We start from the raw sequence: 12,951 nt of genomic DNA on the forward strand, positions 1-12,951 counted from the left end.
TTGAATTCAGAATGCAAGTTAGGCTATATAGCCGTACAGACTCAGAATAAAAATAAGAAAATATCACACATGCATCCACTAATTTCATGTACTGAATAATGGGTGGTTTCCTAACAACTATATTCCTAAAAATTAGGCCAATAATTGACCACTTATTTGAAACAGAAAAACTACTCTACTTAATTAAATAAATTCAAAAATAACATCCTTTGACAGTCTTGTGCCTGGAACAATTGGATTTTTAATTGAATTACAGTTGTCCATACCAAAATGTGAAAGCACTTCATGAGCATATTTCCTCTGACATACAAAAATTCCATTTGAACTCTGCATAATTTCAACTCCAAGAAAATATCTCATTCTTCCTAAATTAGTCATATCAAATTCAGACATCATAGATCTTCTAAACTCATCACACATACTGCAATTATTTCCAGTATATATTAAATCATCCACATAATGACTCACAATTAAAATTTTACCTCCCTCCTTTGATTTTGTAAACAATGTATGTTCACAAAGACATTTGTCAAAGCCATTATCAACAAAGTAAGCCTCTATCTTGTTGTACTAAGCTCTAAGTGCTTGTTTAAGGCCATATGACACCTTCTTTAATTTGTACACTCTGTCTTCTTCTTCCTTTTTCACAAAACCAGTGGGCTGCTGCACATAAATGTCCTCTTTAAGTTCACTGTGAAGAAAGACACTCTTCACATCTAACTGAAAAACAATCCAACCATATTGTACTGCTATTGAAAGTGTTATATGAATAGTATCAAGCCTAGCAATCAGAGCAAATACTTATGTGTAATGTAGTCCATATTGTTGCGCATACCTTTTGCCACTAGCCTTGCTTTGAACTTGTCTATCTCTCCATTCTCTTTAAATTTGGTTTTAAAGATCCATTTTACCCCAATTGGCTTCATTCCTCTTGGCAAATCTTTCAGCTCCCAAGTATGATTTTTCTCTATGGATTCCATCTCTTTCATCATTGCATCTCTCCATTTTTGGCTTTTGATAGCTTCTTCAAATGAAATTGGATCATCTCCAGTGACCATCATTACATTTAGGTCAGCATCATCTGATAGACCTTCTCCTTTTTCATAATTAATCATCCAGACCAGCTCTCTCCTATTCCTTCTAACCCTCCTTTCAACTGAAGTCACATAATTGTTAGGAGGAGCATTGATGCCTATGGAAATGTCCACAACATCCTCTTCATTTTGTTCCTCAATTTCTTGATCATCATTATGATCCACAACAATCTCCTCACTCTGTTCTTCAGTTCACTCATATATTCTTCATCTCCTCCCTAATCAAGAATGCCCTGTTGGTATTCCTCATTCTGTTCCCAATTCCATCCCTTTTATTCTTCAAATATCACATCCTTACTTATCAGTACTTTCTTGTTGATTGGATCAAACAAACGATATGCTTTGGATTCATCACTTACTCCCAGAAGAACACATTGCCTGCTTTTATCATCCAATTTGACTCGATGTTGATCTGGTAGGTGAACATGTGCTATACATCCAAACACTCGAAAGTAATCTACTGTTGGTTTCACTCCACTCCATGCTTCCTCAGGAGTTTTGTTTCGCACAACTGTTGTAGGACACCGATTGAGAATATGTACACACCATCTTGCAGCTTCGGACCATAATACTGATGAGCATATATTTATTCACACTCACTAGCCTTATTCATAGATTATTGGACTATAATAATAAATAAATCCATTGTTTTAATTAATATTCTTATAATTCGGTTTATTTGGGCCTTAACTATTATTATTGTTAATTTTGTGTTTTTAGAGTAAATTATCCGGAGGAAGCATCTACCTTTATGAATGAGCCAAATGTTCAGTTCGTGTGTTTTACGTGAGCGCGTTGAACTAGTGTGCATGGACCTTAGCCACGAGTTTTTCGGCCAAGTTGCTTCTTGAACCAAAACGGGAAACAAGTATCAAGGAGAAGAAAGAGAAAATAAAATCTACAATATCTCAGAAACAGAATTGGAAGCAAATATTTTGTAAAATACAATAATTCTGGAAACTTGGAAACTGTTAACAAAATATAAACTACAATATTTTCCCAAGATCCTTGGAGCAGAAAAGCCTATAAAAGGACATAAGCATCAAGGAGAAAAGGGAGAGCTTCATAGGGTTTTCTTAGTTTATTTTCTTCTTAGTAATTCTTTTGTTTTGCCTCCGCATGGAAGGCTAAACCTTTTTGGTTGATTCCTTTGTAATTTCCCATTGAGTTCTGAGGTTTTTTTCAATAAAAGTTTCATTTTTCAATTCTTTATAGCAGTTGTTTTTATTGTCTAATCTTCTGGAAAACTAGTTTTTGTGAGAGGTTGTACTTGAATGCATGATTGAGACTCTGCCTTATCTTAAACTTTGGTTTCTTAGTTAGTTCGCATTGTTCTAATTAATTTCTTGGGCGCATGATTCAAGAGAGAGGAGATAACCATTCCCATGGAATATACGCATGGAACAAAGTGGGTATTGATTAAACCAGTAGACGCATGCTTTACTGGTGAGTTTCAGTTGAATCAGATCGGCACATGTTCAATCTGGTTTAGCTCTGTTGGAGGATTGAGAAAAGATTAATCTTTAGAGAACCTGTGAAGAATTCAATGGTGAAAGAACTTGGGGATCAACCACTTTTTATTTGTTATTTTAATCTTCTTTTATATTTTCTGCACAACTATCTCAAACCCCTTTTTTTATCTTTATTGTTATTGTTAACTTTTTATTGCTTGCAGATAGATTTTAAACCCTGATCAACTGATTTTACTATTGGATTCGTTGGGAGACGACTTGGGGTCATCTGGCCACAGTTATACTATCATCTCTCTAGTGTTAGACAAGTCTACGCTAGAATCATATTAATTTGACAGCAAAACGACAGCTATCAAATTTGATGATAATTGTTAGACAAGTCTAGGGCATGCTGGATTTTACAGAAGATTTATTAAAGATTTCTCCAAGATTTCAAAGCCCCTATACAACCTTCTCAATAAGGATACTCCTTTTAAATTTGATGATAATTGTTTAACTGCTTTTAATATCTTGAAAGAAAAACTCATTTCTGCACCTATCATAACTGTTCCTGATTGGAAACTTAATTTTGAGATAATGTGTGATGCTAGTGATTATGCAATAGGAGCAATTTTAGGACAAAGGAAAGAAAGAATTTTTTCAAGTAATACACCATGCGAGTAAAGTTTTGAATGAAACTCAAAGTAATTACACCACAACAGAAAAAGAATTACTGATGGATTTCCTATGAGCTCTTCTTGGATGTTTGTAGAAGATGGTGCGGAAGCTTAATGAAGGAGATGGACAAGGTCCTCCTAAGAGGTGTGGTGACCTTGAAGGTGCATGAAGAGTGTGGAAATGGGGAGGTTTGGCCAGCCCCTTTGAAGGTGGTGAAATGAAGATCAAAACCTAGAAGCTAGGCAAGGAGTAATGTATGGCACTAAATTGGCAGCATAACAATACTTTATTCAATCTTGAAAATACAAGTGATGGGCTTCTCCTTTTATAGGCTAAGGAGGCCGTAAATGCTAAGCTAAGAGAAGATGAAATGCTAGCCAAATGAAATGGAAATGTGAGGCACATGGCACATGGAGCACATGGCCGTTCCTAGTGGAGAATCTTCTAGAAAACGTGAGCAATCTAGGTTAAATAAAAAAGGAGACAAGTTTATGCTTTCTAACACTACACTAAGTACTAAGCTACTCCTAATGGGCCTCCATGTAGCATGTACATGTTCTTCTCCCTTCCATTCGTTGCTTGACCCAAATGTGCGTGAAGATGCTTGGCCATGGACCTAGTGATAGGTCCTAGACGGTCTAGGCTTCCTCCTAGACGCTCCCTTTCTAGTCGCCCCTCATCTTGTGCTAGACGCTCCCCACATGGGTCTAGACTTGGCTCTTGTCCTCCATAGGGTGGTGAGCTTGGCCTTCCTCCATCATCCCCTCCCCCTTGGAAAGGATTTGTCTTGAAATCCAGTTCGTCCTCGTCGTCATTTGTACCTACAAATGGAGAAAGATCAATTACATTAAAAGTATCATGTACTCCATATTCAAGAGGTAGGTCCAATTTGTATGCATTGTTATTGAGTCTCTTGAGGATTTGAAAGGGTCCATCACCCCGGGGACTTAGTTTGGACTTCCTTTGAGTTGGAAATCGGTCTTTGCGAAGGTGAAGCCAAACTAAGTCTCCTTCCTCAAAAATTATTTCTTTCTTCCCCTTATTGTTGTATTTTGTGTACTTTTCATTTTGTTGTTGTATTTGGAGTTTAATCTTCTCATGCATTTTCTTCACAAAATCGGCTTTGATTACTCCTTCCTTATGCACAAATTCTTGTGGATTAGGAAGAGGTAACAAATCCATAGGTGTGAGATGATTAAATCCATATACTACTTCAAAAGGAGAAGCATTAGTAGTCTTGTGGACTACTGATTGTAAGCAAACTCAATGTGGGGAAGATACTCCTAAGCATAGTCCCAAGAGATCTATTGACTACTTCGGTTTGACCATCCGTTTGAGGATGACAAGAAGTTGAAAATTGTAGTCTTGTTCCAAGTTTGCCCCAAAGAGTTTTCCAAAAGTGGCTTATGAACCTGGGATCTCTATCGGATACTATACTTCTAGGGAGACCATGAAGTCTCACCACTTCTCTAAAGAAGAGTCTAGAAATATTTTGAGCATCATCTACCTTGTGGCAAGGAATAAAATGGGACATTTTGCTAAAACGGTCCACTACCACAAAGATAGAATCATGGCCTCTTGTAGTCCTAGGGAGTCCTAAAATGAAGTCCATGCTAATGTCTTCCCAAGGAGCATTTGCAATCGGCAAGGGGGTGTAGAGTCCATGAGGCATTGTTCTAGACTTTGCTTTTAAACATGATATGCATCTAGAACAATGTCTTTGGACGTCTTTTCTCTTGTGTGGCCAACAAAATTTTTCTTTCAAAAGGTCTAGAGTCTTATCAACTCCAAAATGGCCCATGAGTCCCCCCTCATGTGATTCCTTGACAAGGAGTTTCCTATGTGTGCCTTGGGGAATGCAAAATTTTCCTTCCTTAAAGAGATATCCCTCGGCCACATAGTAACCTCCTTCGCCCTATGTTGACATTGGGCATAGATGGATGAAAGTTCTTGATCCTCTTGGTAAAGCTCTCTTATGTGATCAAATCCAAGAATTTGGGCACCCAATTTTGAAAAGAGTGTATGCCGCCTTGAAAGAGCATCGACCACTATATTGGTGCTTCCTTTCTTGTATTTGATTACATAAGGAAATTGTTCAAGAAACTCCATCCACTTAGCATGTCTCTTGTTGAGCTTGTGTTGGCCCTTTAAATATTTTAAAGACTCGTGATCACTATGGATGACAAATTCTTTGGACACAAGATAGTGTTCCCAAGTCTTTAGGGCTCGCACAAGAGCATAGAGCTCTTTGTCATAGGTGGGATAGTTGAGGGTGGCACCATGGAGTTTTTCACTAAAATATGCAATGGGGTGTCCACCTTGCAACAATACCGCACCTATGCCTACTCCCGATGCATCACATTCTATCTCAAAAGTTTTGGAAAAATTTGGAAGAGCTAGAATTGGTGCATTGGTGAGTTGAGCTTTTAGCCTTTGGAAGGCTTGCTCATGCTTATCATTCCAACAAAATGCAACATCTTTTTTTACAAGTTCATTCAAAGGAGAAGCTAGATTTGAAAAATTAGGCACAAACCTTCTATAGAAGCTAGCTAACCCATGAAAACTCCTTACATCACTTACATTTTGTGGAGTGGGCCACTCTCGGATGGCTTTGATCTTCTCGGGGTTAACATGCACCCCCCTTTGGTTAACTATGAAACCTAAGAAAACTACACTATCTACACAAAAGGTGCACTTATCCCTATTGGCAAAAAGACTATTATTCCTAAGCACTAGAAGAACTTCCCTAAGGTGACTTAGATGGTCTTCTAGGGTTTTGCTATACACTAGGATATCATCAAAATAAACTACTACATATTTACCTATACAATCTCTCAAGGTATGATTCATGAGCCTCATGAATGTACTAGGGGCATTAGTGAGCCCAAAGGGCATCACCAACCACTCATATAATCCAAACTTGGTCTTAAAAGCGGTTTTCCATTCATCACCCTCTTTGATTCTAATTTGGTGATACCCACTTTTAAGGTCAATTTTAGAGAATATGGTTGACCCATGTAGTTCATCAAGCATGTCATCAAGCCTTGGGATTGGATGCCTATACTTGATGGTGATGTTGTTAATTGCTCTACAATCACAACACATACGCCATTTTCCATCTTTTTTGGTCACCAACAAGACAGGTACAACACAAGGGCTTAGGCTCTTTTGAACCTGATGGAAACCAAGTAGAGGATGCTCAAGCCCATGAAGCCCAAGCCCAACAAGGGGCCCAAGCCCAACAAGGGGTCCAAGCCCAACAAGGGGCCCAAGCCCAACGAATCACTAGGAGCATGGCAAGAGCTTTGGGATAAGAGTATAATAAGATGGCTCTTCTTATTTCTTTTATAGAATAGGGGTGCGGATGTAATAAATAGGTGTAAGTAGTAAGGGAGGCTAGGGGGGAGTGTAGATAGGAGTTAGGAGGTGCCAAACTAGGAAGGAAAGTCACACTTCCTTCATGCACTAGTTGGCACCGAATTTAACTCTCATTTGAGGCACATTTGGCTTTGCATTTCAGCACCTTATAGGCTATAAATAAAGGTGCTGCCCTTGTACAATTCAGATTTGGATTTTGAAGTAGAGAGACTATACTCAAATTTAGAGAGAAATTGTGAGTCTTGAGTCTTCTTCTTCCTTTGCCTTATCTTGTGAGCAATGGTGAGCTTCAAGTGGCGGCACTCCTTCACTTATCTTGGAACAAGGCTCCAAGTGGCGTGAATAGCTTTTCCAAGTCTCAAAATCCAGCAAGCTCCATTTCTATAAGTGTTCTTCTTTCATTTCTTCAATTTTCATTCGATAGCTTCTAGTTTCTAGTGTTTTCCTTTCATTTGTACCGTTTGAAATTGTGTTTCCAGCTTTGTTTCTTTTGTTCGGTTCAATTCAGTAGTTTATCTTTACATTTCTGTTCGATTTACCTTTCTTGTTCTTCATCATTGTTGTTTGATTCCATTTGACAATATATGGACTTCCATATGAGCTTTGGTTTGGTGCAAAGTCTTGGTGAGTTCTTGAATTAGAACATTGATCAAATTCTAAGTAAAGTGCCATTTCATGACCAACTCAAGTTGCTCCTAAGAATGTCAAAGAATCATGTATTCTTGTTATTGCATTCACATCAGAACCCAACCCTTCTCCAACAAGTCTTGAACTTGTGACTCTATCTCCTTGGTTTGCTCGGGGTTAGTTCTATAAGCGGGCCTATTTGGTAGGCTTGCCCCCGGAATGAAGTCAATTTGATGTTCTATACCTCTAATGGGAGGGAGCCCAATGGGTCCCTCATTAGAGAATATATCTTCAAATTCACTTAAAAGTTTTTCTACTTGAGGAGGTAGACTCATGAGTTCATCACTTGTGGCAGTGCATGCAAGTGTTCCTTTACAAAAGACTAGGCTTGGTTGTTCAACAAGAAGCAGATTTTCCAAAACGTTTTCAAAAGACTTTTCTTGTTGAGCAACCTTGTGGGAAGGAACACTTTTCTCCCACGCCCTTCTATCCCTAAGGATTTTCTCTTTTTCTAGCACTCTTTTTTTTTTGTTTTCCTCATCCCTCTTATGCTTCATTTGTATTTGGTCTTTTACCACTTGAGAATGTGATAAAGGACTAAGTACAAAATTCCTATGCTTATGGGTGAAGGAAATCTTGTTAGTGAGACCATCATGTAAGGTTTTTTTGTCAAATTGCCATGGTCTCCCTAATAAGATGTGGCAAGCTTCCATTGGTACTACATCACATAAAACCTTGTCTTTGTAGTTCCCTATGGAAAACTTGACTTCCACTTGCTTATCTACACTTAGTTCCCCATGTTCATTAATCCATTGCAATTTGTAAGGTTTTGGGTGAGGAACTACTTGTAGATTAAGCTTATCCACCATTCTAGCACTACAACAATTACAACTAGATCCACTATCCACAATGAGGGAACATATGTTTTCTAAAACATTGCATCTTGTATGAAATATGTTCTCCCTTTGAGTTTCTATGGATTTGCTAGGGTGATTGTTGAGGGTTCTCCTAATCATTAGCAATTCTCCCTCTAGTGGAGCTACCCTCTCATCCTCTCCCCCTTCCTCTCTTTCACTAGCCTCATCCTCGCCACTAGTGTATTCGTCTACACCCTTTAAAAACAAAGTCCTTTGGTTTGGGCATTGTGCTTGCATATGCCCTCTTCCATAGCACTTAAAACACTTAACATCTCTAGCTCGGATGGGTGGGGTGGAGGTTTCTTTTGTTAAGGGTTTGGTAGGTTCTTTTTGTTTTTCTCTTGATGTGCTACCCTCCCTTTTATATTCTTTCTTGGGATAGAAGCTAGGGTAGGAACTCACCCTTTGACTTGAAGTTTTGCGCAAAATTTGTTGTTCAACTTTAATGCAAAGTTGAACCAAGTCATTCAAGTCTTGGTAGGGAAGAAGTTCTACCCTATCTCTTATCTCAAGAGAAAGGCCACTAAGGAATATTGCTATGGTGGTGTCCTCCTCTTCCCTAATGGATGCTCTCATCATGTAGAGCTCCATTTTCTGCCTATACTCCTCTACACTCATATTTTTTTGTTGGAGTCTTTGGAGCTTGTCCATTAACTCCCTATGGTAGTATGAGGGTATATGGCGACGTCTTAGGGCACCCCTAAGGTCATTCCAATACTCAATGGGAGGTTCCCTATGAAGACGTCTTTCTCTTTCGAGAGAGGTCCACCAATACATGGCGTTCCCTTGGAAGCTAAGGGTGGCTAAGGGTACCTTACGTTCTTCACTCACCCTATGGCAAGCAAAGAGTTGCTCTACTTTCATCTCCCAATCTAGGTAGATTTCTACATTCTCCTTACCATGGAAGTGAGGTAGGTCTACTCTAACCTCCCTTGGGCCCTCTTGCTCCCTTTGCCTATTTCTTCTAGGGGGTGGTTGGTAATAATCATTGATTCTAAGGCTTCCCTCCCCTAGAGACTCATTACTTTTAGAATGGGATGTATGAGTATGAGTTTTTTATTTTATTTTTGAGACTTCTCTTCCTTGGCTTTAGTCAACTCATTGATTTTAGTCTCATTCTCCAATTGTCTAAAAGAAATCATTTGCACAGCTTGTGAAACTTCTTTCAAAAGAGTTTTCAAAGATTTTACTTCACTTTCAATAGACTTTGCCGAATGAGAAGAAGAAGACATGACTAAAGTTTTGTGTGTAGAAGTATTTTACCTTGAGAAAATGTAGGGAAGTCAAAGAAGGTAGTCTTCCAGGTAAGGGAGGTGAGTCACAGTGGACTACTTAAATACCAAGCCTTGCCTTAGCCAAAGACTATCCCTTAATGCTTCACACAAAGCTTTCTCTTAGTAAATCACTTAAAACACAATTAAGTTGGAGAAATCAAAATTTTAATGCAAGAAAGCAATGCAACTAACTAATTAACCAAGCAAGAATTAACAAAGCTTTAAGCAATACAAGACAATTAAAAACGTAACTATCTAAAGCAAAGAGATGTAATTAAAACAATTAACAATTGCTAAACTAGATAGTTCTACACTAATCGACCCTAGGTGAGGCTTCTTGGACACTTGGAGCCCTTGAAGACACACTCACCGTCTAATTACGTAATTAAGAAGTAATTAACACAAGTTAAGTGGCAAATGAAAAAGTGAACTCCCTTTGTTGATCCCTTTTTTTTTTTTTTTTTTTTCTATTGGCACTTCCTTGGTTGTCTCCTCTTTGTTGGGCCTTCCAATGTATGTGGTGTTTTTGTAGGTGTTTGTTTTTGCCCTTGCCTTTGTTCCCCTTGGAATTGGGGAATTAATTCTTCAATCCATCACCTATCAAGCAAACTAGACCTCACTCAAGTCAATTTCCACTCAATTAAGCACCAATTGATAATCAATCCACCACCAAGCTTTAGAGGACAAAGAGTTAAAGCAAGAAACAAATTAATTGGAAAAACAGTACCACACAAATGGAGTTAAAATGTGACAACTAGAAAGAATTCCAAAGAAATATTAGACAAGCAAATAAAAGGTACTCAAAGAAAGGTAGGCACACAAAATGGATCCTAGGAATAGCACTAGATTTGATTTCAAAATAAAAAACAGCTCCACTGAAAATTGTTGTGGGCCAGAGAGTGTGATTTTCCCTGATTTATGCTGAGCTTCCCTTTTAAGATTTGCTTCTGAAAATTTATATGCAAACAAGTCAAGATCTCAACTAAATTCTGGCGTTGGTTTCACTCCAAACGCATGAACCATTTTTTTTAATAAATTTTATAAAATCAGTGTTCAGTTACGCCAGCTGTAGCGCCAGATTTGCACACTGTTTTTATAATATTTATCATTTTTTTTATATTTGTTTTTTTGAACTGATTTTTTTTTGTCTTTTCTGTAACACCTCAATCTTGCATAATCCAGAGGATCAGAAATTTCCTATGTGGGAAAAATAATTTTCTTAAGCAAAACAGCCAACACAGAGTTATGCAAAACAGGGGATTCTGTATTTCTGAAAAAAAAACAGCAAGATATACCAAAAGAAAGACACAATGGAATTGATGAAAAGGAATTTGTGTAGATCTAAACACAAATATGAACTCAAGCTAAAAATAAAAAGCACCAAAGGATAAAAAACACAGCAGTTTCAAATCAAGCAAAAAATACCCAAAATCAAGAAACAAATAAGCCAAACAAAGTACTATTATGATTTGATGACATTTTGGAAGAACATGACTAGACAAAACACATATGGATTCAGAAATTAAAAGACTCAAATAACACAAAATGAACCAAAAAAAATTGCAATAAGGACTCAAATACCTAAAATAAAAGCAACAACACAAAGTATATAGAATCCTACCAAAAATTGCACAAAGATTGCTCAAGAACAATTGAACAAGATGCACCGATTGGAATTTCCAAACAGCACACCAAATCAAAGCAAAAAATAAAAAACAGCAAGAAAATATGGAAATATGAAGAACAACACGGATTAAAGAAGAACTCAAAAAGAAAATTGCAAAGAGATACTGATCTTTGAAGAACCATAGCTCATGATACCAAATGATGGATTTCCTATGAGCTCTTCTTGGATGTTTGTAGAAGATGGTGCGAAAGTTTAATGAAGGAGATGGACAAGGTCCTCCTAAGAGGTGTGGTGACCTTGAAGGTGCATGAAGAGTGTGGAAATGGGGAGGTTTGGCCAGCCCCTTTGAAGGTGGTGAAATGAAGATCAAAACCTAGAAGCTAGGCAAGGAGTAATGTATGGCACTAAATTGGCAGTATAACAATACTTTATTCAATCTTGAAAATACAAGTGATGGGCTTCTCCTTTTATAGGCTAAGGAGGCCGTAAATGCTAAGCTAAGAGAAGATGAAATGCTAGCCAAATGAAATGGAAATGTGAGGCACATGGCACATGGAGCACATGGCCGTTCCTAGTGGAGAATCTTCTAGAAAACGTGAGCAATCTAGGTTAAATAAAAAAGGAGACAAGTTTATGCTTTCTAACACTACACTAAGTACTAAGCTACTCCTAATGGGCCTCCATGTAGCATGTACATGTTCTTCTCCCTTCCATTCGTTGCTTGACCCAAATGTGCGTGAAGATGCTTGGCCATGGACCTAGTGATAGGTCCTAGACGGTCTAGGCTTCCTCCTAGACGCTCCCTTTCTAGTCGCCCCTCATCTTGTGCTAGACGCTCCCCACATGGGTCTAGACTTGGCTCTTGTCCTCCATAGGGTGGTGAGCTTGGCTCTCCTCCATCAATTACTAGCACTTGAGAAATTTCGATCTTATTTTATAGGTTTTAAAGTCATTGTTTTCACTGATCATGCTGCAATAAAATATTTATTGAATAAAGCAGATTCTAAGCCAAAACTTATACGATGGATACTTTTGTTGCAGGAATTTGATTTGGAGATCAAAGATAAGAAAGGATGTGAGAACAATGTAGCAGTTCATTTATCAAGACTAGCAAATGATGAGGTAACCATATTGGAGCCGGAGGTTCTTGCTGAATTTCCAGATGAGAAGTTACTGATAATCAAAGAGAGGCCATGGTTTGCAGACATGGCCAATTTTAAAGCTATTGGAACAATCTCGGAGAATTTGGACTGGCATAAAAAAAGAAATTTTTTTAAGGATGCCAATCATTATGTGTGGGATGATCCTCATTTGTTTAAAATTGGTGCAGATAATTTGCTGAGAAGATGTGTTTCTTCAGATGAAGCCAAGAAAATTATATGGCAATGCCATAATTCAGCATATGGAAGACATTTTAATGGGGAAAAGATAGCTGCAAAAATTCTTCAATCAGGTTTTTTTTTGGCCTTCGTTGTTTAAAGATACACATGCATTAGTACAAAGATGTGACAGGTGCCAAAGGACAGGAAGCATTTCTAGAAGACATGAGATGCCATTACAAAATATTCAAGAAATTAAGGTTTTTTATTGTTGGGGCATTGATTTTATAGGGCCTTTGCCATCTTCTTTTGCAAATGAATATATATTGGTGGCAGTTGAGTATGTTTCTAGATGGGTGGAAGCAATTCCAGCACAACACGCAGATTCCAAGACAGTCATTAAATTTCTTAAAAGGAATATTTTTTTGCAAATTTGGCACTCCAAGAGTATTGATAAGTGACGGTGGATCTCATTTTTGTAATACCCAGTTGAAGAAAGTTAGAGCATTATGGGGTTAATCATAAAGTAGCATCAGCCTACCATCCACAAACGAATGGGCAGGTAGAAGTTTCTAACAGAGAAATC

The 12,951-nt window shown here is 37.9% G+C and overlaps 1 protein-coding gene across 1 annotated transcript; it reads right to left on the reverse strand.

Moving 5' to 3' along the window:
* Positions 1-570: 570 nt before the first annotated feature.
* LOC150026268 (uncharacterized) lies at positions 571-9,024 on the reverse strand. The gene is made up of 3 exons (XM_090303350.1): positions 7,681-9,024; positions 836-1,274; positions 571-746 (listed from the first exon to the last, which is right to left on the reverse strand). The coding sequence occupies exons 1-3, from the start codon at positions 9,007-9,009 to the stop codon at positions 571-573; spliced, it is 1,944 nt and encodes a 647-aa protein (XP_090159476.1). The 5' UTR covers positions 9,010-9,024.
* Positions 9,025-12,951: the final 3,927 nt, after the last annotated feature.

This window comes from Phaseolus vulgaris, chromosome 6, assembly GCF_051622355.1.
Source record: "Phaseolus vulgaris cultivar YP4 chromosome 6, ASM5162235v1, whole genome shotgun sequence".
Classification (NCBI taxonomy): domain Eukaryota; kingdom Viridiplantae; phylum Streptophyta; class Magnoliopsida; order Fabales; family Fabaceae; genus Phaseolus; species Phaseolus vulgaris.